At 36.3% G+C, this 24,946-nt stretch overlaps 1 protein-coding gene and 1 long non-coding RNA gene across 3 annotated transcripts in view; one reads left to right on the top strand and one right to left on the bottom strand.

The window, feature by feature from the left end:
- clstn2 (calsyntenin 2) overlaps positions 1-24,946 on the bottom strand; it is a 438,919-nt gene that overhangs the window by 18,187 nt on the left and 395,786 nt on the right. Inside the window, exons 9-11 of the mRNA XM_002941193.5 lie at positions 17,719-17,881; positions 4,088-4,254; positions 2,398-2,546 (exon numbers count right to left, since the gene is read on the bottom strand). Coding sequence (XP_002941239.2) covers positions 2,398-2,546; positions 4,088-4,254; positions 17,719-17,881 — 479 coding nt within the window. The remainder of the gene's footprint in view (positions 1-2,397; positions 2,547-4,087; positions 4,255-17,718; positions 17,882-24,946) is intronic.
- LOC105945392 overlaps positions 1-24,946 on the top strand; it is a 143,649-nt gene that overhangs the window by 28,391 nt on the left and 90,312 nt on the right. The window contains exon 2 of one of the 2 annotated variants that reach the window (XR_004222719.1): positions 23,674-23,791. The exons of the other annotated variant lie outside the window; for it this stretch is intronic. This is a non-coding gene — a long non-coding RNA (uncharacterized LOC105945392). The remainder of the gene's footprint in view (positions 1-23,673; positions 23,792-24,946) is intronic. 2 annotated transcript variants of the gene reach the window in all.

Genomic DNA, 24,946 nt, shown 5'->3' with positions numbered 1-24,946 from the left:
TGACATTAATATACCTGCCCACCTATTTTATTGAATGTTTTATCATTTATTTTATTGAGCCCAGAGACAAATTAAAGTCATAATGGGTATTGAACCTCAGACTTTAATGGGATTATTATTGGGATGGTTATATCATAATAATAATACAATGCACGTGGCTGCACTGTTTGTATAAGATATTACTCAATAACTCCATGGGAGATAGTTATGCAGTCCTAACTTGTCCCATATCACTTGTTTAGAATTCTTACACCACAACAACATTTTAAGCAATGTAATTCCAATCAATTATACATTTGCAAAATCAATACAGGTATATTGCTTTTCTTTCTGAGCAGGAAACGGTTACTCTTCTTTCTGAGAGTTATTGATTAGTAAAATGACCAGTAGTTTGAGCCCTGATCACCCAGTTTAACACTAAGGGCAGAATTGATTACATATCGAAATGGGGAATCCAGAGGGACCAGATGCAATTTGCAGTTCAATGTCTAAATCATATTAAAAGTTAATTTAACTATGAGCTTCCCCTTTAACATGTAACATGATTGGCTGTAGCCATCAGTGGTTCCATCAGTGAACACAATGATTAAAAAAAAACCTGGTGTGAATAATGAATTTACCAACCAGGACACTAATTTGAGCCTCCATTAGTTCCCTGCACACAACTCTGTGCTGCTTGCTATTTCTACACATGATATTACCCTAGAATTTTGGAAAGAACACTGTATTGTGGGTAAATCCCTTAGCAACCAGAATACATTTTTGTGCCTAGCACTTTGCACTGGAGTTAGCAAATGAGCCCCTATAGCTATCGACAACATGTAAATGTAAATGCATCATTATTATATAGCAGAAGAATATAAAGCACTATGGGCTGACATTATCTCAATAGAAAGAATTCCTATGAAAGCAGTGGAGCTTTTACAGTCAACCCTGGGTCACGTTATTATTAAACATCTGTAGCCTGTGGCAACCTGTAATAGTCAACTGGGCCATTAGTAGTGGGAAGAATGACGGGTGAAAGAAATGATTTCCTAGCAATTTATGTAGTAAAGAGTAATGGCACTTAAAATTAATTTCACTTTATTCATTAAAACTTTAATTAGGTTTTGCACACCTGTAAAAGGATTTTGTTGTATTTTTTTTATTACAAATATAATATATATATATCAGATTTCTGTACATTCTAGAAATTATGTTGGATAACAAATACAGATACAGGATCTATTATCCAAAATGCTTAGTATCTGGGGTTTTCCAGATCTTTCCATAATCTGGATCACTATACTTTAAAGGAGAAGGAAAGAAAATAGGAAAGGATCACTCCCCTGTATGTACCCCGGGCCGGTGCGGTTATCTGCTAATAGTAACACCAGCCCAGGGTATCAGGTAAGTGAATACAATCACTGGGGGGTTCCTAACATTTTGGTATATATATATATAGGCTACTTGATATAAATGAGAGATTGAAATATATATGTATTTAAGGTTCTGGCCCAGTGGAGCTAGCCATATATGAGACCCCTTATCTGGAAACCCATTAACCAGAAAGTTTAGAATTATGGAAATGCCATCTCCCATAGATTTTATTTTAATCAAATATTTCAAAATGTTTGTATTCCCTTTTCTCTGTAGTAATAAAACAGTACATTCTAATGATGAGCAAAATCTTTCGCTAGGCATTTCGCCATTGGTGAAACTGTGGTAAAAATTTGGCAAGACAAAATGCACATTGACTTTAATGTATTAGGAGTGAAAAAGAAGTTGCGGGCATTAAAAAAAGTTGTGGTTGCATCAAAAACATCATGGTCACATCACAATTCATGCAGTAGCCGCATTTAAAAAGTTTTTCGACACTTCCTGAATTTTTCAGCATTTTGGCGAAGCGAAACAGAACATATTTGCTCATCACTAGTAATTTCTACTTAAATCCCGACTACAAATAATGAATCATTCAATCCTTATTCGTACCAAAACAATCCTAATGGGTTTATTGATGTTTGAATGATTATTTGCAGTCTTAAGGTACGCAAAATATCCAAAATATAGAAAGATCCCTTATCTATTTGCATCTTAGATTAGATATAAATGAATGGGACCCGGGGTTTTCCGGATAAGGGGTCTTTCTGTAATTTAGATCTCCTAGCTAAAGTCTGCTAAAAAAAATTATTTAAACAATAATTAAACCCAATAGGATTATTTTGGCTCCAATAAAGATTAATTTATATCTTAGTTGGGATCAAGTACAAGGTCCTGTTTTATTATTACAGAGGAAAAAAAGAAATCATTTTTACAATGGAGTCTATGGCAGATGGCCTTCCCATAATTGAGCATTCTGGATAAAGGTTTTCTGGATAATGGATCCCATATCTATCTATATATTTTTTTTTTACTTACTGGACTTTGGATGACACCTTCAGTCTTCTTTTACCAGCAGTGGGGAACTGGCGAGAGTTGATGTATGAGACCGTACGGAGAGCTTGATTTATACTTTCAATGTCTTCACCTTCCATTACAAGAGCGGATTGAGAAGGGTTGAAGTGATACTGTAAGTAAGATACAGATGAGGATAAAGCCTACAATTCCAACATCCACCTCTCAAAATGCAAATAGACAAAATAATTATCTATGCTCTGATACATGATACATCACATACCTGCCCACCACCTGTTTTCTATATTTTATTGCATGTTTTATTGTTTATTTTATTGAGCCCAGAGACAAATTAAAGTTACAATGGGTCTTGAACCTCAGACTTTAATGGGATCATTATTGAGATGGTTATAAAAAAATCCCACAATATACCTACAGTTGGACGTGACTGCACTGTTTGCGGAAGAAGCCCTACTTTGCCACTGAATGTAAACATGGTTTCAGTTTGAATCATTATGTCAGGGCCGTTTTACTAAGGGGCAAAAGGAGCATTTGCCAAGGGACCATCAGGACAGGGGGCCCATTATTAGACTTTTCATCTGCTATAATATGTGAATGAATCATTCCCCTAAAATTCCCCTCATTTTAATTCACTGTGAGAGCACAACTGTTATACAACCTCTATTAAAGACTTTTTTTTCCCCATTTTGTAATAATGGTTTACCCACTCCTATGGTTTTAGTTCCGTGAGCTGCACCTCAATTCTGCTTTAGTAAACACAGGCCATCTCTTCATTGCCATCTTTTTATATCCCAGTTCACCAGCTAGAGGGTAATGTTATGAAAGGAATTTACAAAAATGTTGGTAAAGAAAAAATGTCGTACAGATGTTGTATAAAAATATTGTTTGTGTGCTGAATTATTCACAGAACAATTTTCTGTAATTTTTCCACCTCTACCAACAATTTTCCAAAAATGTAGTTAAAAAGTAGACATAACTATTGTGTACAGCCTTTTTGAGAATGTCATACCCATAACACTTTACCCATCCTGGGAAAGTCTGCTGTTTTCTCTGTAGTAGATACTTTAGGCAAAGCCAAAGAAAAAGATAGAATTGCAGTATATTCATAGTTTAGTATTACGTGTTGTCTTTGTGCATCACTTGTCTCTTGCCTGATCACATACATGCATCACTTTGTCTCTTTTTCCAACTATTTAGACATTTTCCAGTTCAATTTTATTCACATTCATGCCTCATCTGCTCCAGTTAATAAATGCATGCAATTGGTGGATAGATAGAATAATTAGATTCTAATCACACACTTCATCCTCTCCTTGGATGTCTGGCGCTTGATATGTCTCTCTATTTTGCCTGTTTTAGTAATACATTTGTAGAATACTTTTCACTTTAGGCTATGGTGTTTCTATACAAATAAAAATATCGGAACATAAATGAAATGACACAGAAAATAGAGCAGCCCTACACCATATTTATCACTGTTCAAAAATGAGGTAGAAGCTTTAATCACTAACTCCTTCTGGAAGAATAATGCCGTTGTGTAATGTGCCCCATGAACTGACAGCGTAGTCTGGGCTAGTAAAAGTGTACATAATACCACTAATATTCTGTGATATACAGCCGTACTTACACACAGGTAACACATCCTCCATAAAGCTGTGACTCTTGCAAGATTAGTTTGCAGCTTGGTTCTTACCTTTACACCTTGCCCCAGATTCTCCAGGGATTTGATATCCAGTCCTTCTTTGCAGGCCTGTAAGCAGGAAATCATTTTATGGCTTTCAATTTTGCCAGGACGCAGCATAAGACCAGCAATGCTTCCATGAAAGTACTGAGCAAATTTAGGCTTTGTGACTTCCCCACCTGTGATGATAAATAGAGGATTTTTAGAAACATGGGTGTAATCATAGTCTAATTGTAAGATTTGTTTAACAGTTACCTTGCATTACCAGGAGGGGGTGAAAGCATCAGACTCTATATGCTACTAATTTCCCTTGCACAAGCGGAAGTCCTAGGTTTTATTGTAGTGTGTATTCTCTTAACCATGTTTAAAGGAAAAGGAAAGGCTAAATCACTATGGTGTGCCAAATATTAGCCCCCCCCCCCCCTCCCAGTGATTGTAATCGCTTACCTGAAACCCCCAGCTGGTACTTCTGTTAGGAGAAACCTGCACAGGCCAGAAGTTAATGCAGGCAAGCAATCCTCTTATTTCCCTTTCCTTTCACAGCAATCCCGGGGCCTGCACATGCGCAGCTGAGCAAAAGAGACGGCTTTTTTTGTTAAAAGTTTGGCTTTTAATGCTACTGCACACGTGCGAAGACCGAAGGAGGAAGGCTCGCTTACTCACGTACACCCCTAACATGAGCACAGGCCGGGGGTTTCAGGTAACAGATTACAATCACTGAGGGGTGACTAACATTTTGGCACCCCCCCCAGTGATTGAAACTTTCCTTCCATCTCTATTAAAGGAACAGTAACACCAAAAAATGTATATATTTTAAAGAAATTAAACTATAATGTACTGCTGCCCTGCACTGGTAAAAGTTGTATGTTTGCTTCAGAAACATTACTAGAGTTTATATAAACCCTGGCGTGTAGCTATGGGGGCAGCCATTCAAAAGAAGAAAAGGCACAGGTTATATAGCAGCTAACAGATAAACCCTGTAGAATACAATGGTATCTTATCTGTTATCTGCTATGTAACCTGTGTCTTTTCTCCTTTTTTCCAGCTTGAATGGCTGCCCTCATGGCTACACAGCAGCTTATTTATATAAACTATAGTAGTGTTCCTGAAGCAAACACCCCAGTTTTACCAGTGCAGGGCCACAGTACGTTATATTTCCATTACTTTAAAACGCTTTCATTTTTTGGTGTTACTGTTCCTTTAACTGTCAAACAAAAGCCCTAATCCTACTGTGCTTCAAAGGCGCCTTAGAAAATCCATTTTGATAACCAGAAAACTACAGTTTTTCCACTTTGAAATGGCCGATTTACAAATGCTAAGTGGAAAAATGGCCATGTAATTGTAACACATGTGGCCCCAGTTGAATTGCATCCGATTAAATGGTGTGGAAGTGCACCCCTATGTCTCAATCCACCTCTTACCTCCGGTCCAGTTGCAAGTATTTTCTCACACTTTCATAACTCTTACGAGGCTTTGTGATGCTATTTTTCATTTTGTAACCCTTCTTTGTTAAATGACTAAGGGAACCCTGCTTGCTATATTGGAACCAGCTGAGTAACTTGTTTGGGCTATAAATAAATGAGAATGATAATGATCTTTGCTCCTCCACAATCTGGCATATGATTTGACCCTAAAATTCTGGGAAAGAATGTTACTTTATGAGAATAAACATTATCAACTGCGTCATTTTTCTTTTGCATTTTGCACTTATTTTTTAGTAAATCACCCTTTTCATAAATGCTTTTGGTTCATTTTGTAGTGCCAATGGTCATTTAACTAATCTTATATGGTTAATAGGTCACCGTTAAAGTGAAATATTCCCTTTGTTGCAGAAAAATATGAAGAACTATAATATAACTATAAAACTAGTTTACTAGTACCAGAATAGATGTAAAATATGCCTAGGTTAAACCACATTACTGTTTATCCAAACTGAATCATTACTGTTGAACCAAATTGCCCTGTGGATAGGTAGGCTTGCGCGTGATACTGAATGGTTGATCGGGATGGGTACTACAGGCGTTTAATCACAAGTTCAAACCTGTCATTCACATGAGCAGTCATATAATGTGTTGCCAGATGTCATAATCATGGGAGATTTTAATTACCCAGTTTGGCTGGTGTATGTAATTAAAACTTTCACCTTTATGTAATTAAAACGGCCACCTTTCTGCAGGTCTTAAACAATGCACAACTTGCAATGTAATAATATCTAGCAAAGTGCTCATTTTTGTTACTTATAAAGAATACCAACAAATGCCATTGCTTGTTTCGATATTTTGCTTTGAGCAAAGATAACCAGACATTTTTAAAAGCATCAGTAAAATCAGTATAGAAAATTAGGTGAAAATGGATAGTGAAACAGGTTAGTGTCCCTTTTAAACAATTCTTTGAGGAACATCCGTGGGGAAGTTCAAGAACAGCAACTGGATTGCAAGTAATTGCAGTCTCTACAGTCAAATAAGTAAGCCGTAAATAAGAGCACCATGATTAGCAAACCACACGAAAGCCTTGATGAGTTTTTTAGTATCCCATTCTTTCATTCACAGTTGCTTCAGCCCCCCCCCCCCCCCGATACCTTATTTTCCAAAAACTCATTATAAATAAAGATTTTGTCTGCATTTGCATGAATCATAGCAACATTGCACAAATGATTACTTTTTTGACAAAATATCTGGGCTACTTTAATACATATGTAATTAAAATACATAATAATATGATTATGACTAAAGTTGTTTTTTTTCTACTTGCAATGGGGAATTATGACTTCAGCCTTATCTGTAACTCCCAATAATTTTCCTTTTCTTTTATACAAGGTTTCAAATCATGCTTCTCTGTTTATTATTTCCCATAACAATATGGTATAGCCTTAAAAACTCACTGCTCTGTCATCTTTAGCAACCAGTCATTAGGGGGCATCTACTAATGCTTGATTTTTTTTGTGTAAGGTTTTTTGACAGCAAAGTATTTTGTCACAACAAACCCCCCCCCCCCACAACAAGTTTTTTGTGATGTTTATGCAACAAAACTGTGACTAATCCGAAAGACTTGTCAAGATCATGTAGAAGTCAATGGCAGACATCCCTTTAACAACCGGAAGATCTTTTTTTGCTTCTAGGTTTTAGAGGTTTTCAGGAGTTTTTGATGCTGTCATTTGTACAATAATAACCAAAAGTTGCAGTTTTTGTGTGACAGTACAAAACACATTTGCCTTTTTTCGTGCTTTTTCAGTTTAAATCTATTGATAAATGATGGACATCCATGGAAATGAGTTTAGCTGTGGCTTCATAAAACTCTGAATGTTGGTAAATGCCCCTCTATAGTTGTAGTTATTTATTAGCATGTACTGCTGTGATTGTATCCTATAGAATGATGCAAATGTTAGAAGGTAGGGGGTCTCATTATCTTTCTCACTACAGAGAAAGTGGAGCAGGACTTCTGTCTTTGAGGTGATCCCAGTACAGCATGCCCCAGTTCATGGTGGCCACTGTGAGTGAAGCTTATACAGTTATTGGTGGGTATAAATAAAACACAATTAGAAAGGGACTTCTGGGCTTTCATGCTTTACATTCACACAGTATATCATATTACATAACTGAATATACATGGCATTTGGTTGCTAGAGATAATTATGATAAGACGATTCATTCTGTTTCTCTCATTACTGTTATACTGCTATATTATATCCTCCCACATTCATGTTTGTTTTTTTTTATTATCACTAAAAACACTTATTTTTAATTTAAAAAAACAAAAAACACACACACATTTTTCACCATTTATTATGCATCAAAACCATGAAAGACACAAATGTAAAAATATTTTCGTATTTTTGGGGGGGAGCTATTCATGTTAGTGATGTAAGATTCTAGGTTTTAGCTTTTTTTATGCATTTCCACATGTAAATTTTTTTTGTTGTGGTTTATAATAAATGAGTAGACATTTGTGCTTTTTTTTTTTTAAAACAAGTGGTCCTGCATTTTTAATTGATACCTGCTTGCTACTAGGCAGGACAAGGTGAGACTGTGGTGTTTCCATTCATTACAAATGCAGGGTGAAGTTCTATAGAAAATTGGTATGAATCTGCATGTGCTCTATTACCCTTACCCTGACCTCCTCTGATGAAGCGCCACATGGTGCGAAACGCGTTAGGAGATTAGGATGCATCTGGTCATGTTTTGGTATAGTATGCTTTTGTTATGAGTTATGTTTTTGTTTATTTGAGCCAATAAATGTTGTTGTTTTTATTCCACTGAAATCTTTGCTGTTTATCCTTATTGTATTGGCACATACTGTATAGCAATAGGTTCCTTACCCAGGGGAGACTTAAGCAATCAAACTGCTCTGTACCAGTGGCAGCCACCTCCTACACCCTAGGCTTTCCAGCTTAATGGGAAGCAAAAGCACCTTTGAATGGTAATTGGTGGTACAGCAGTAATGAACAGGGACTATCAGTGCCATATTGTTATCGCTTAAGCTCAGTGCACTGGAAGGGTTAGGTGATCACTATCCAAGTCAATGGAGGTCATTTTGGCATCTACGAAGCTGGAAACTGCATGAGTACTAAAACCTTGGCAATGTGCTGATACCCTTAGTAGACATCAAATCACTTAGCTCTTGCCAATTTCCTGCAGTAATATATTGTTAATTAAAACCATGTGACATTGATATTGCTTACTACTGAGTTGACTGCTTTTTTGTTAATTAATTTTCTAAGGTAACCTTCCACACACACTACCATATCGGTCTCCATTATCCCTGAAAGCTTAAAGGGATCTTTAATTACAACGGATAAGATGTATGCTCTTTTTTGGTTCCCCGCACACTTTCTGTCACCAAGCTGCAAATCATCTCTATTTTAATTGGGTTCTGTTACTTCAAAATATATGCATTGTTGTTGCATGTTAAACCATGAGAATAACCAGAATACTCTTTAGAAACATAGAAAGTCAGTTGTTTAATGGGAGCCTTCTAAGCTTCTCTCATCAAATATCATTCTAATCTTGCTTTTTAAGATTAATGTCAAAACTGGTTTAAAAGCAACAAAGATTCAGCCACGTTTGATACATATACAGTACCTGGCCATCTTATTAGAGGTTTCCCAAGGTTATCTACTATGATTTTCAAAGTCACTTTCCGCTGTGGAGCAGAACTGTGATTATTATTTAAATGCCGTCGCTTTCCCTGCTTCCCTCACTCATCATCAACAAGTACAAACAACATGTTGTGTCTGCTTATCTTGTGTTGGGTGCTATGAATAACTTACACTGTATTATAAAGTCATGCCGAAGTCTTTCTATCTACAAGACAGAATGTGCTAATTACAGGAAGATGGATCTCCACAATCTTTTACTGACGACTTATTTAAACCATAAATACGCTGTTAAAGTCAATGCTAGTCTGCCCATAGAGGAATCCAAACAAATAGAAACCACTATATTAAGATTATGTGCCCTTTGTGCCAAACTTGCTAGCAGAGTCAATACAGTATATTGTATGTGGGTTTTCAAAAAGTAGACTTAAAGATTAAGCCATAACTAGTGATGAGCGAATCTGTCCCGTTTTGCTTCGCCATAAAAAAGGGGAAATGGCAAGAAAATTCGCAAAACGCATTTGTTGTGCAATTTTTTTTGTTGCCGGCATCTATTTTTTTGTTGCCCACGGTTTTTGACGCGACTGTGCCCAATTTCGACGCGCGGAAAAAAAAATCTGCACGACTAATTTTTCAGCGGCAAATTTTCACGGTAGTTTCACGAAACAATTCACCAATGACGAAATGTGGAAATTCACTGCGAATCCATGTCAGGCAAAAAAATGTGCTCATCACTAGCCATAACTCTACTTCCAGACAAAACTCACTGGGGGTCATTTATAAAGTTGGCGATGTGCAAATCTTTCCCATTTTGAAAAACTCGGGAAACTGCCGAAAATTTGCAAAAGGTGGCTACTACACGATTTTTTTTTGCCGCTACTGCTAATTTTTTTACGTGACCGTGACTTTTTCCTCGTTTGTTGAACTTTTGTTGCAATGAATTTCTGTACCCATTTCACGGAAAAATTCACAAATGGCGAAATACAAAGTTTTGTAGTGAATCTGTGCCTGGTGAAAACTTTCGCTCATCACTATTTATGACTAATATAAATATATATAGACAGCGCTGCGGAATATGTTGGCGCTTTATAACTATATGTTAATAATATATATACAGTATATGACAAAATGCTACAGGTATATGATCTGTTATCCAGAACCCCATTAGTCAGAAGGCTCTGAAATACAGAAAGACCATGTCCCATAGACTTCATTTTAAAGGAGAACTAACCCCCCCTAGAAAAAATCCTCCCAGTTCAGCAATATAAAGCTTGCTGGCGTATCTTTAACTGCGCATGTGCCAGCGAGCTTTGTGTTGCTGATCCTAATCTGTATAGGTCAGATTTACAGAGACTCTGTTCCCTGAAATAGACTCAGCGGGAGAGAGCAGGGAGGGGGCTTAGTGGAGGGCAGTGGGTGGGAGATTTTATTTTTATCAACTAATTTTATTTTATTTAAATCCCAACTAAGATATAATTAATCCTTATTGAAGCCAAAACAATCCTATTGGATTCTATTAATGTTTAACTAATAGACTTAAGTTATGGAGATCCAAATTACATGAAGTTTCTTTATCCAGAAAACCCCAGGTTCCAAGCATTCTGAATAACTGGTGCCCTGTCTATACAAGATGGCTGAACATGGCAGAGCTTTTAGCAAACTCACACAATTAAAAATAAAAAGATTTCTACTTTAGATGAAGTTTTAAATGTGCCAAAAATAAATGACTATCTCCATTTAAAATGAATAATTTTTCATTTATGGAGTTAATAACCATTTTGAGACGTAGACCCATGTGGAAAAATAAATTAGTTCTCAAATACTGTACTTAAAGGGGGAAATCTACCATATTAATAAACTGGGTTTCCATTTCATCTATTTCTCACTAAATTGACATTGAATTTTTTGCACATTAATAACATGTAGTAATACCAGAGAAATCCACTATAAGCATATATGCAGTTACAAGATGACCGATTTCTAGACTGTTATTTAACCAGTTTAGTGAGGTCTGTTTTTTGACAGAATGATTGAGTAGCACAGTCTGTACACTGAGTACTCACATCTCTGCACAACTCTCACTTATACTCCATTCTATAGAAACCTCAAATATATGCCTGCTTTATTCTAGAAGTAAACCAAAAAGACCAGTATGAATAACTTAGGGGCAAATTTATTAACATCCTGATTTTTGTGGTTTTAGAGGTTTTTGAAACCACAAACAAATTTTCTTTAAAACCATGAATGCCAAATGATTTAGTCAAAAAGCTCAAATAAAAAAAAGGAAAAAACACGAAAATACAAATTTTTTTTTTTTATCACACAACTGAGAGAGTAAAAAAAACCTCTAAAACCACAAAGCAAACAAAGATTAGCCAAATGAAAAATGACAAATACCCCTGACTTTTGGATTTGTTGCGGTTGAGATGTCGAGGGATGATTTAAATGAGTAGTAGATTCATCATACGTTTGACTGTATAGACTAATTTAACAAGTTAACAACTCTGATATGGCAAAGGCAAACCTAAAGGGCTATTATTCAACCATATTGAACTGAGAATCTCATGCAACAAGACAGGGCACTGCATGTGACTATATGTGGTTGTAATAAGTAGAGGAGCACACCAAGCATGGACTTCTAAAACCTAGTTTGGATAACCACAGACACCTTCTGATCTCCACTGAACTAATTTACTCTTTGGTTTAAGCCAACAATCCCCAACCAGTGGCACGCAAGCAGCATGTTGCTCCCCAAACCCTTGGATGTTGCTCCCCGTGGCCTCAAAGCAGGTGCTTATTTTTGAATTCCTGACTTGGGGGCAAGTTGTGGTTGCATGAATAACAGGTGTACAGCCAAACAGAGTCTCCTGTTGGCTGCCAGTCCACATAGGAGCTACCAAATAGCCAATCACAGCCTTTATTTGGCACCCCAGGAACATTTTTCATGCTTGTGTTGCTCCCAAACACTTTTGAATGTGGCTCACAGGTAAAAAAAGATCGAGGATCCCTGGTTTAAGCAAACGTATATGGGGCACACTGATGTGGGGTGGAGTATTTGGCTCCATTATAAGATAAACAATAAGTATAGAAGCTAGACTTTAAAGGAACAGTAACACCAAAAAAAGTGTATAAAAGTAATTAGAATATAATGTACTACTGCCCTGCATTGCTACAACTGGTGTGTTTGCCTCAGAAAGTTTATATAAACAAAGCTGCGTAGCCATGGGGGCAGCCATTCAAAGGAGAAAAGGCACAGGCACATAGCAGATAACAGATAAAACACCATTGTATTCTACAGAGCTTATCTGTTATCTGCTATGTAACCGGTGCTTTTTCTCCTTTTCTCCTTTTCTCCATCTTGAATGGCTGCCCCCATGGCTACACAGCAGATTATTTAAACACACAACGTTTACCAGTGCATAGCAACAGAACATTATATTTTAATTACATTAACAAACTTAAAGTTTTTGGTGTTACTGTTCCTTAAAGGAGCTGTGTTTCTCTAATAATGTTAAATATGAAAATGTTATTGAAAAGATGAGATTAGCTTGCATATTTTCTCAATTAAAATGTTGAAGTTTTCTAAAGTACATTAAAGCTGTACCAATGCCTTTGAAAAGGCTCACAACACACAAAAAATAGGACGGGCACGCTGCATGCTGTATTTGTGGTTAGGGGAAATTTCAGATGATCTGCATAATTTCAGAACAGTGCTTCCTACGTGGATCAAAGCCATATCTTCAAAAGCACTATCAGCATATTACAGTATGCATTATGCAAACAGTTTAAATAACCAGAAAATCTTTGGAAAATTATTACTGAATCATATTTTGAAAAAAAGGAATATGCCTGAATTGTACTTTTGCAAATAATGTCTTGTGTGCTTTAAAGCCTGTGCTAAAATATAAGAGTAAACTACACAGAAATAACCAATGGAAGAAGTGATCATTGACTGCGCCTTATAGCTTAAATTGTAGTAAATGCTAAATAAAAACAGCTCTGTGCTTATTTATTAACTAATTTTCTGTAAAGAGAGCAATAGTCACTTGCTACTATTTATATAATTTACTAACTTGTATAGAATCCTAAAATAATTATAACGTCCCTCCCATATCATGAGCGGTATGAGGGTAACATCTAGTTAAAATAATTTACTTTTTTTTTTTAAAAAAGGGGGAAAATCATCAAAACTAACAACATATTGTAAAACAATCCCTAGGACCTGAACTTATATATGTCCAGCACATGACTGAGATTAGAAGCCCATAGGTGTGCCAAATATAAGCCCCTTCCACAATCATAAGCCACGCCCACTGTAATGGTAAGCCATCCACCAACACTTTTTGGGTGAAGACACATGGAGCTACTAGTAGCAGCTACTTCTAAAATAGACAATGCTGATCATTTACTGATACTTGTCTCTACGTGTGTTTTATCAGAGGCAATTCTCAGCATTGTCTATGGCAGGGTATTTTCTGGTGTTTAGTAGCTGTGACAAGTAGCTGCTATTAAGTAGCTCCATGTGTCTTCACCCTTTGGTTTTACCCACTTTAATTCTTTCATTTCTATTTTATTATTTCCATGTATTGAACAGTTTAACGGCCAATGTGGATAGATTTACCTAATTATGTGGCGTGTAGGAACCCCAAACTTAAAATAGTGCGTATGGTATGGCTTTTTTATGGGTAGGCATTTCAGCTTCTGCAAACAAAGCCTGTGTATAATGTGTTATAACAGTAGTCTCCAACCTTTTTTGCACCACAGACTGGTTTCAAGCAAGACAACTTTTCCGAGGACCATAGGTGGTGGGTATAATACAGCTCATCATAATACAAAATCAGTGGGAGACTTGAGCTTGTTTCCCTGCAACTAGATGCACCCAGCCCCTTGCTCTTCTGACTCCCACCTAAGTGGTGACATCCCCTGATGCTTAGTATGGAGCTTTAAGTACTTTGGTCCTTTTCACTATCAGTAGAAAGTTCCCTGGGCTTTGCATAGCTGTTGTCATGGAGTTGCGATCACAGGTAATTGGGACCAGAGGTAGCCCAGTTCAGCACAGCCCATGGCCCGGGACCAGTCCCCAGCCTGGTGGTTGGGGACCCCTGTGTTATAACACAGCACAATCTCAGCATATTCTATATTACCCCACAGTTTTTAATACATATCAGACTCTCACCATTTCTCAGTCTTTGCTACCCGTGTGTTCTCTACATTCAGTTTCCCTCCCTCTCTGCACTCATCAAGTATTTCAGTATAACCATGTATATATTCATGCATTTGGGATGAGGAAAGCAAATGGCAGCTTGGTTTTTACATTTAGGAATCTTTGCACTTACAGTATGTGAATAAATGAGGGCAAGGTTTTTAGTTTTTATGAACAGGAATTAACTTCCTATTTGTTTTGCAAAGAAATAACTATTGAATACCCTGTTATATTATACAGAGATCTAATACGGGGCTATGGCAGTTTTTCAGACTGAACAAGGTAGAATTGCAAATCAGCATAAACAGAGACTCTGCTTGAAAGATGCACATTAAATGGAGCAACTCTAGCAGTTAGCATAAACACAGTCTCGGCTTCAAAGATGCACATTAACTAGAGTGATGCTAACAGTTCTTCTGTAGCATAAACAATTTCCTGGCTTGAAAGATGCACATTAACAGGCGTAACTTTGGCAATTGGTGTAAATATAGTCTTTGCTAGATCTAAACATTCAGCAAGGTTATAATGACCAACATAGTCTGGAACAGCAAAAAATAGCTTGTTGCTCTGAAAAAATACTGGCTGAATTTTAATGTTAAAGAGGTGGCTGAGCTCTAAACTGTTCATTCACTGCTACGTTAAAGTTGCATTTAATCAAAAGAAGTATTCAGTAGTACATTAAAGGGGTAATGTTATAAAAGGTGCACAGTTTACTCAAGGTCTAGTAGCCCGCAGAAACAATTAGATATGTTCTTTCACACAGTAGACAGTAAGGGGTCTATTTATCATGCTGTGTAAAAAAAAAAATGGTGGAAAAGTACAAGACACATTACAAAGCATCAGTGTGTAACAAACAGCAAGCTGTGTAATGCTTTTCAGCAATTGTGTACCTCTGTATAAAAATCTGGTCTAAAGGGAAGCAGCGGTTTGAAAATAGTATGGGAAAATACGTCAATTATCCATCACGGTTTTTTATCGGGATTTTTTTCTGCTGTACACGGTGCTGTAATTTTATCCATTAACTTTAATGGATTGCACAAGGCCTGAAGTTGTGTAAAATAACAGTACCAAATCCAGCCTTCGAACGGCTTAATAAAACACAACTTGATAAATTTGCAATTTATTTTACACAGCTTCTTATGCCGTTATGCCGTGTTTTACGCAATATGATAAATATGCTCCAAAATGTTACTTCTAGAATTGTGGATGGGTTGCTATAGTTTATCATAGGATTTCTCCTCTTTCTTAAGTAAATGTGATGTCCTACTCTAGACAAGATACAAGAGTAATAGAAAGAAAATTATTCTAAGCAGGTATTTATAAAGCATCAACCTATTCTGCAGTGCTTTACACTGCCAGTATAGAGACTGGCATAGAGACTGGCAGAGTGGCATGGCAAGAAGGAGCATTTGCTAAAGTGTATAAACTTGGCAGCAGCTTTTATTGTAGACTGACGCAGTGAAAGTCACTGGAGTAAAAGGCTTCATCATTATCTTCAGTTTTGTTATTACCACCTTTGTTGAGGTCTTAATTTGGCATTTGTGTACTGTACTATGACCCTAAGCACCTGGGTCATTCACTAATAAAGGTGAAAACTCATTGGGCCAGATTCCATTCAGACCATGTGTTATCTCATGGTTTATCACATGAAAACTTGTAGACTAGATTTCATTTGAGGAGGAAAAAAAAACCCTTTTCTTCAGTTCCAGTCTTTCCCCATACACTTCGAGTTTTCACGTGATCAACCATGAGATACTTTTTTTCTGAACTGAATTGCATCTCAAACTGAATCTGGTCCATCGGTTTTCACATGATAAATCTTTTCCTTACTGAACTACCTCTGGCCCATTGTTTGGTATACAATTTATAATGAAGGACATCTACTAACATTCAAATTTTAGTGGTTTTATAGTTTTTTTTGCCACAACTCTTTCATATTGTCCACAAAAGCCAGCGTCCAAAAAAACCAGAAAACCTCTAAAACCAGGAAGCATAGAAAGATCTTCCATTTGGAAAAGGGACATCTGACATTGACTTCTATATGATCTTGACAAGTTTTAGATGACATATTTTTTCATTTGAATTTGTCATGATTTTGTTGCATAATAAATCACAAAAGAATTTTTTTCTACAACAAAAGCTCTGAATTATAGGAAGGCTATCTCAAATAGACTCCATTTTAATCAAATAATTCAAAAATGATATCCTTTTTCTTTGTAATAATAAAAAGTACCTAGTACTTAATCCTAACGAAGATATAATTCATCCTTATTGGAGGCAAAACAGTCCTATTGGGTTTAGTTAATGTTTATATGATTTTTTAGTAGACTTAAGGGACACTCCAAGTCCCAAGCAGTCTGGATAACAGGTCCCATACCATTAAAAGACATGTGGCCTGGCAAGGTTCTCTGCAACATACAATGGGGAGAACTAAACCCATGTAGGTACAAAAGGCCCCCCACAACTGCCCTTCAGGGTCCATGTCAGTGAAGAGACCTGCAAAGTATCCGAATGCCGCCTGGGAACTCCACTGCGCTGCTCTGCTTTTTTTAGCTCAGGATTTCAATAGGGGCACTTTTCTATGTAACAGACTTTGATAAAAGGGAGAGGTAGGGGGGGCTTTTAAAAAAAAAAAAATGATCATGTAATGCAATATTGGATGGAGGAATAATTGTTTTAAACAGAACAAATGCAGGGCAGAGATTATGATATATTCCACAAATACAAATAACTATTTCTCATAACTAACAACTGTGTGTGCATTATTGAACACATTTAGATAGCATTATTTCACAATTCACCACACTGAAAGCATTAATTTGCGTGCATGCATTTTTCATCTGCTCAGGACTATAAGAGGCTCAGGGCAGCTGGAGCACCAAATCCCTTAATATCTCTACACCAGGCTGGAAGTGCAGGAAAACAAAACACTAATATTCAGCAAGTTGTAATCTGTTCTTTTAAATACCCCACAGAGTCTAATCTGCAATATATAAATATATTAATAGACCTTTTTTTTCCCAGGACTGCGGTCTATCTTGCTGAATCTCAAATAGCTGTGTGTTTGTGTGGCAGGAGTAAAGTTTAATGCACAGCTACAGCATGTGTTCCTTTGATTATATGTTTCAAATATTATTTGGCAAATGTATTCCACAATGGTCAAGATCTTCTAAATTGCTTGATAATCTTTGTCCCCCCAGTTTAACCAGAAACTGTTCAATTACAATAAAGTAGTAGGGAAAAAAAACTTTTGATGACCATACAATATGTTAATGGATAGGAAGTCAAACTTCTACACCTAAAGAGGTCCTTTAGTGGCACTTAGACTAACAAATGTACACAACATACCTTGCCAACAAGCTCCAACTGTCAGTTGCATGGCAATGTGGGAAGGATGAATGGGCCAGTCATTGGTTACCAGGTATGGCTCATATGTTGCTCCATCCATGTATAAGGTAACAAGTGGGAAAGCTATGTTGATTATGTAGTAGTGCCATTCCTTGTCACAAATCTAGAAGAAAACAACATTGTTAAAACATAGATGTACACCATTGCAAATGTTTTAAAAATATTAGAAGTAGGTTATGAGTTATAAAAATGAAAATGAAAACTAAATTGCAAACATAAGTACAGGTATAGGACCTGTTATCCAGAATGCTTGCGACCTGGGGTTTTCCATAATTTGGATCCCCATACCCACCCAAGACAGTCTACTAAAAAATCATTTAAACATTAAATAAATATTTCAATGAGACTGAAGCTGTTGTCTTTCTTCTTTAAATGAAAATACAGATAAACAATATTTACTACATGGTTAAATAATCTTTGCGCCCAACCTACTTACATAAGGTAAAGGAAATATACAGAAAACCCATACTATAATTCCCCAATACCCCCACACTGACAGCATTTTGTATCTTTGCTTTAAATACACTACTACAGTTTATTTAAAAAAGCTGGTGTGTATTCAATGGGGTAGTCATTTACATATAGCTGTAATAATATTTGCAATAAAGGCATTTTAATTAAAAATACAAGAGGTGCTGTTCGGGATTGGTTGTGCTTGTAGTCATTTACATAGAAATGGAGCTATAAATTGTACAGGTATGGGATTTATTACCTGGAATTCTTAGGACTTCGGGATCTTTCCGTACTTTGGATCACCATACTAGTAATGTGCACCGAACCCTAACCCCCCTCTCCCAACCCGAGATGGCAATACATCTTTATTTATAGACCTGCCCCATTCTCTCTCTCTTCACATAGGGGACAGGCAGGCACGTGCCTATAAATAGTGGCTTCTGGAGATGGAAGCCGGGCAGTATAAGGTAATGGGCATGAAATTCAGAAGGAAAAGCTCAGCCTAAACCCACCAATACTGTGCAGGCCTCAGCCCAAACCTGCCTGACCCGTGGTTTTCAGGTTTCAAACTGGCCCACACATCACTACACCATACCTTAGGATTGCTTTGCCACCAATATGGATTCATGCAGCTTAGTTACCATCAAGTACAAAGTACTGTTTTATTATTACAGAGAAAAAGGATATAAAAAATGGAAATATTTGCTTAAAATTGAGTCTTTAGATGGCCTTCCCAAAATTCAGGAGTTTCTGGATAATGGGTTTCTTGATATGGGATCCCATAACCTGTACATTTACATAGTGATATCAGAAAAGCTGTGTAGAATACACTTATTCTAATTCTTATACATCGAAATGCAATGCATATTTTTCTACCAAACTGTAGACTACAAAGCTTATATACAATAGGGAATTTGTTGGCAAGAAATCTTTTATTTGTAGATGCTCAATGAAAAGATACTGAAAAATATTTTTAAGTAGATCAAAACAAAAATATATGAATCCATTCTGACACTGTAAATGCAATATGGAAATAAGAATAATTATAGTTTCATACTAACACTTTCTGTATGTTACTAATCATCTTTCTAAAGCTCTATAGGGCCAGAGAGACAGTACTGAGACACTATATGCAGGGCTACATTCAGTTACTTCTTACACAAAGCTTAGGATATCATTGCAAATATGATTGTTTCTAAATTGGCAAAGATGTTAAGGTCTTTAGTATGGTACATTCAGTGAAATAGCTATGCATATATTTTGTATTTTTTAGTTACTCGCCATTGTGATAAAATAGATTTTTATTGTTCTTAAGCTAATATGTTAGTATTATCATTGTGACCCAAGCTAAAGTGTAGGTTAAATCATTCATGCAGTGTATTCCAATACATCGACTAACAGTATAATTGGGCATTTAATAAAAGCAAAACCTCAAACACAGAAATAGATGATAATAAATCTAATATACTTTTAAAATTCAATAACATTATTTATTTATCTTAACTGTTCCTTTGATGTTTTAATGGCAAACGATAATGAATATAATGCAATTTATTATTCAATATCTTAATGATTATATTCTTAGATGCTTTTATACAATTAGAATTAAAATCTTCATTATAGACACAATGATGAAAATAAATCTATGGTCTTATAAGGCAAATCAAGCAATTCTCAAAAAAAAAAAGAATAAATTGAGCTTTAGGCTGATAAAAACCATATGGTGTACATGACAAGTATTTTTACTCTGTTTACACCTTCTTATTAGTGATGAACTAATTGTTTTGGCAGGTATGGATTTGCTGCAAAATTCTGCATTCCGCCAATGGCAAATTGTTTTTTTGTGAAACTGCTTCAAAAACGTGTGGAAAAGTGAGGGAAAAGTCAAACAACGTAAAAAAAAAAGTTTCACTTGTCAAAAAAGTTGTGCGGTTTTTAAGCAGTTTCGCAAATTTCTTTTCCATGAAGTGAAATGGGACAGATTCGCTTATCACCACTTCTAATATGTATCCTTAATTAATTGGCAATTAAGTGCACTTTGGCATAAAAAATAACCTCTTTACAAGTGTTACCAGGTGGGGTGACCTTTTCATTAGTTTATTTTAATTCAATTAAAGAATTGGGATAGGATGGCATCTCTTTTTAAAGGAACATTCAAATACTGTAGCATTCAGTGTTCTATTTTGTGCACCCTGTCAGCCATTATACAGAGCAAAGCATATGATCAGAGCAGAACACTCTATCTAATGACAGAGAAGGTGCACAAAATAGCAGGTATGCTGGGACCACTGTTTCATAAATTGCTGGGGCAAAAGTGTCTTATAATGCCGGGGAAATGGTCCTATAAAATGCACACACTGCTGAGGTCACACTGCTATCTGGCTTTAAATATTCATAACCCATATGCTGAGACATAAATGAAATAGTTCTCTATATATTTCTGTAATGCTTTTTTTAATAGCCTCTAACCCAAGACATATTAGAAGTAACTCTTAGCTGGGCTCATGTTGTAATGTTGGAGAAATTGCTCTCCAAGCTGTTACACACACACATCACAATTCTTCATAAAAACTTGGATAGCAACAGTTCCAACAGCAACAGGACATTCATTGCCGAAAACTTTTTCAGAAAAAACAGACTTCCTTGCTCTGTTATAGGATACAAATATATTAGCAATATCTTTATAGGTAGTACTCCTATAACAAAAAGGAAAATACAGCTGGTGTGCCACAAAATGTGAAATTCAGTGAGGAGGCTCAATCACAATGGTGTAGATTTCGCCAGGTCTACAAATTGGTACCATGTAGAAATAAAAAAATCCACTGGAGAGCCAAATGCGTTCTGTGTTGTTTATTAATTCAGAGATGCATCTCTGAATTAATAAACAACACAGAACGCATTTGGCTCACCAGTGGATTTTTTTATTTCTACGTAGTACTCCTATAGTTGCTCGAGCAATAATAAAGGAACTAATGTGTGGTTTTGTGGGGGAAAAAATCTTATTGGTTGAGGTATTTTTCCCTGAGCAGGCTTTCCTAATAAGACAGAGTTTGGCAGCATTTAGGTGCTCAAGCCAAAAGGTTCAAGCAATCATAAATCCCCCAGAAGTGGAGCCCCAGAGTAACATCTCTCACAGTGTTGCCTAAAAAGCAATGTGTAAAACCCTGGGCCTAACATCCTGTCAGACCCTATTGGAACTAACTCCACACTACTTGTTCTTGGAGGAGCACAGAACTATTGATACTAATAATACTGATTATTATGCTGTGTAAAACTTAATTTGCCGGAAACAAAATGGTGTAAAAAGCCTTGTAAAATAAATGGTGAATGGCGTTGTCCGAACAACAGATTTTACGCCAATATTTTACGTTATTTTAAGTTCTGGCATAAGAAAAAATGTGTAAAAAAAAAAAAAGTACACCGTTTTTACACGGCGAAGCCTGGTGATGTATTACAAATTGTGTCATTTTTACACAGCATAATGAATAGGTCCCTTAGTGTGCTATAACTAGGCTTACGGTCATACTGTCCAGTTCATATCCACAGGGCCATGTTTCCCTGACTTACATTAAGGTGCTCTCCAACCTTAGGGCACTTCTTCTTTACAGAGGCCTTCTGTCTCAGGCAACCTCAAACAATCCACCCTTCACCATTACATGGATGCCAGAAATATCGAAACAGCTATTAGAGAATACTACATAATACCCCTGCTTTTGATAAAGATGACCCCCCCTTCATTTTCATGGTTGAGAACATTGGCATATTGTTGCCTCAATGGGTACAACAGCTTCACTTAATTTCATACAATAAAGTGATAAAGCATTTTGTTTAGTGAAAGTCTCTGCCCAAGTATGCAGTACTACAGTCCCCACTGTTGTGCATAGAGAATGCATACAGTACACTGTGCATGAGCTAAGGCCACATTAACAAAGGTCCTTATAATATACCATCTATTTAGTATACTGCCTAAATGGTAAGTGGGTTTTCTTTTATTTTCACTAATAAAACATGCAGTATATTTCTGATGTCAACAATAAATGTCTTGCAGTATTTTTGTCAATTCTTCAGTATACAAAGACTGTCATACTGTGTTCAAACTATGTATGTCTCCATTTACTGTGAGACGTGTGGGTTGGTCCCTTCTGGTATGGTTATGGTTTGGCACAAATTGCTAAAAACTTGCAAAGACAATGCCTGTGACCAAAAACCTTTCCATCCTTCAGAAAGAAAGCCAGAGACCTGGCATATATTGCAAAGTACATGAAAAGTTCATTAAAAGCTCATTATGCACAAGGCAGAAATAGACTGGGGAAAATACACATATCACTTAATGATTCATGCTGTGTTACTGAACCTATAATAACAAGAACAGAAAATAAAACAAAAAGCAATAATAGATTTGTACGTGCAGACAAGCTGGAGAGCAGCAATTCAGACTCCAGAAAATTCTTATGAAGTCCATGAATTATAGATGCTCCATAAATGGATAAATCCTGACGCTAATTTATAATAACTAAACAGTTGAATTGATTAGGGCAGCTTATAATAGAGAGTAGGAGTTAAGTGCATGTCACTGTTATTAGAAAAGCCATCGATCCATTCCACTGGGCTGTGCTAGGCTGGCTGTGTTGGTCTGAGTAAAACTGTGGTTTGTCATGTTGCTATTGGTGACTTACTGTACAGATATGGATCCGTTATCCGGAAACCTGTTATCCAGAAAGCTCCAAATTACAGGAAGGCCATCTCCCATAAGACTCCATTGTAATCAAATAATACATTTTTTTTTCAATTATTTTCTTTTTCTTTGCAGTAATAAAACAGTACCGTGTACTTGATTCCTACAATTAATCCTTATTGGAGGGAAAACAATTAAGGTATGGCGATCCAAATAACAGAAAGACTCTTACCCAGAAAATCTCAGGTCCTGAGCATTCTGGATAACAGGTCCCATACCTGTATTAAAGAGGAGGTACCCATTATATAAAAGTTGAGTTTACATGAAAGAAATCTACAGATGATGAAATCTGTAACATGGGCCAAGCTGATTGAAATGGCCAATGAGATTTCACTTCTTAAATCCTAGTCTAGTCATGTACTAATCTGTGTGTGAACGAAAGCTTGCAAGTTCATGTAGAATTCAATGGGAGGTGTCCTAGGCAAAATGTAAACTGTTTAAAATATGAATCTGGCGTATTCCAGTTTTTCTAATTTTTTTTTCAAATGTTTTTATCCCTGTAAATATTGTTTCAACTTTGTGCCTATTACAGCGTATTAGTTGATATAGACTGTGTAAGGTAGAATTGATGTCACGAAGATTCAGTAGACTGAAAAAATGTTTCTTCTTAGTGCAGTTTAATAACAAAAACAGATATATGGATCAGATAAATGGTATGTTTTTGAAAAGGAAACACACAAGGATAATTTTTGCTTTAAATATTTCAGATTATTTGAAGGTTAAGTTGAAAAGTTGGCAACCAATTAGGATGCTCAAAGGGATGTAAGGGCTCCCATGTCCCTATCAGATCTGCACAAACCACAAAGTACAGTAACACCAACAGTGGTAAGTGGTGAGTATTTAGGGGCTAAGGGTTGCAATTCTGTGTGCTTTAGAGACCCTCAGTTATCCATCACTAAGCATAGGCCATAGTAAATGAAAGCATATGTAGGAACTTTCTCAAGGAAATAATTTTGGACATGTTTTTTTTCCTCATATGAACTCTCAATCATTGACTTTTTTAATTTAGGTGGCAGTAAATAATAGAGGATTCTCCTACTATATTTTTGCTCAAGTCAGTTTGGAGAACCAAATTTATTTTGCGCTGCTGGGTGCTTTCTTCATGTATGGACATAGCTGCTTATATATATGTATCCACTGAGCTGTATTGGATTGGGTTCATTAGTTTCAGATAGGAACATTATTACAGAATGTAATCAGCCAAGGAAATTCAGGCAAGCCGGAGTCAGTGATAGCTACAAGTGTTACATAGCAATTTCCTAAGAGTATTAGGAGAAGCATGGGTGCATGAGCATTCTTATGTTGTTCTTTATCTCACATACCCATGCTCTTTTCCTCTCCTCAGCAATGGGAATATTATTGAGAGACCACAGATTGCAGGAGACTGTTTGCCAGTCAGTTCTGCAGTTGTACAAGTCATTTCTTACATCCAGGTATGGCATCTATTATCTGGAAACCTGAAAACCATTATACAGAGAAGTCAGCAATGCCTTTGTTCATCTTGCCCTTTTGAAACAATTATTCCCTTTTGACTGGTACTTTTATTTGTAATAAAAAGGCAGCACCTTGTAAGGATAAAGCATGAATCCAACATGGCTGCAAAACAATTCTATTGGGTTTTTAAGTTTAATGGGGGATGTAATAAAAACCATTATTGGAAAAAATATGGTAATAGGAAAATATGTCCTTTGAGAATTTCCTGTGAGAATTTACAGTATATTGCAATGACTTATCCTAACAGAGAAGTTAAAAGATATTGGTTGCAGTGAGTTTTGACCTTCCAAAGTTGGTAAAACACCTTATATACAAACAGTGTGTTTCATAATTCAGTTTCTTTTATTTTTAAAATTTGGGGAGACTTACCCTTTAACCTAAAGAATACTGACTGAAATCCTAGTTACAACCATATTCAATTATTACATTTGTCAAAGGTTAGAAGGATGTTTTGTTTTTAGTTTTGTTTTTTTAATGTACTTACAC

Source organism: Xenopus tropicalis, chromosome 5 (genome assembly GCF_000004195.4).
Source record: "Xenopus tropicalis strain Nigerian chromosome 5, UCB_Xtro_10.0, whole genome shotgun sequence".
NCBI lineage: Eukaryota > Metazoa > Chordata > Amphibia > Anura > Pipidae > Xenopus > Xenopus tropicalis.
This window is presented reverse-complemented; position numbering and strand designations above follow the sequence as displayed.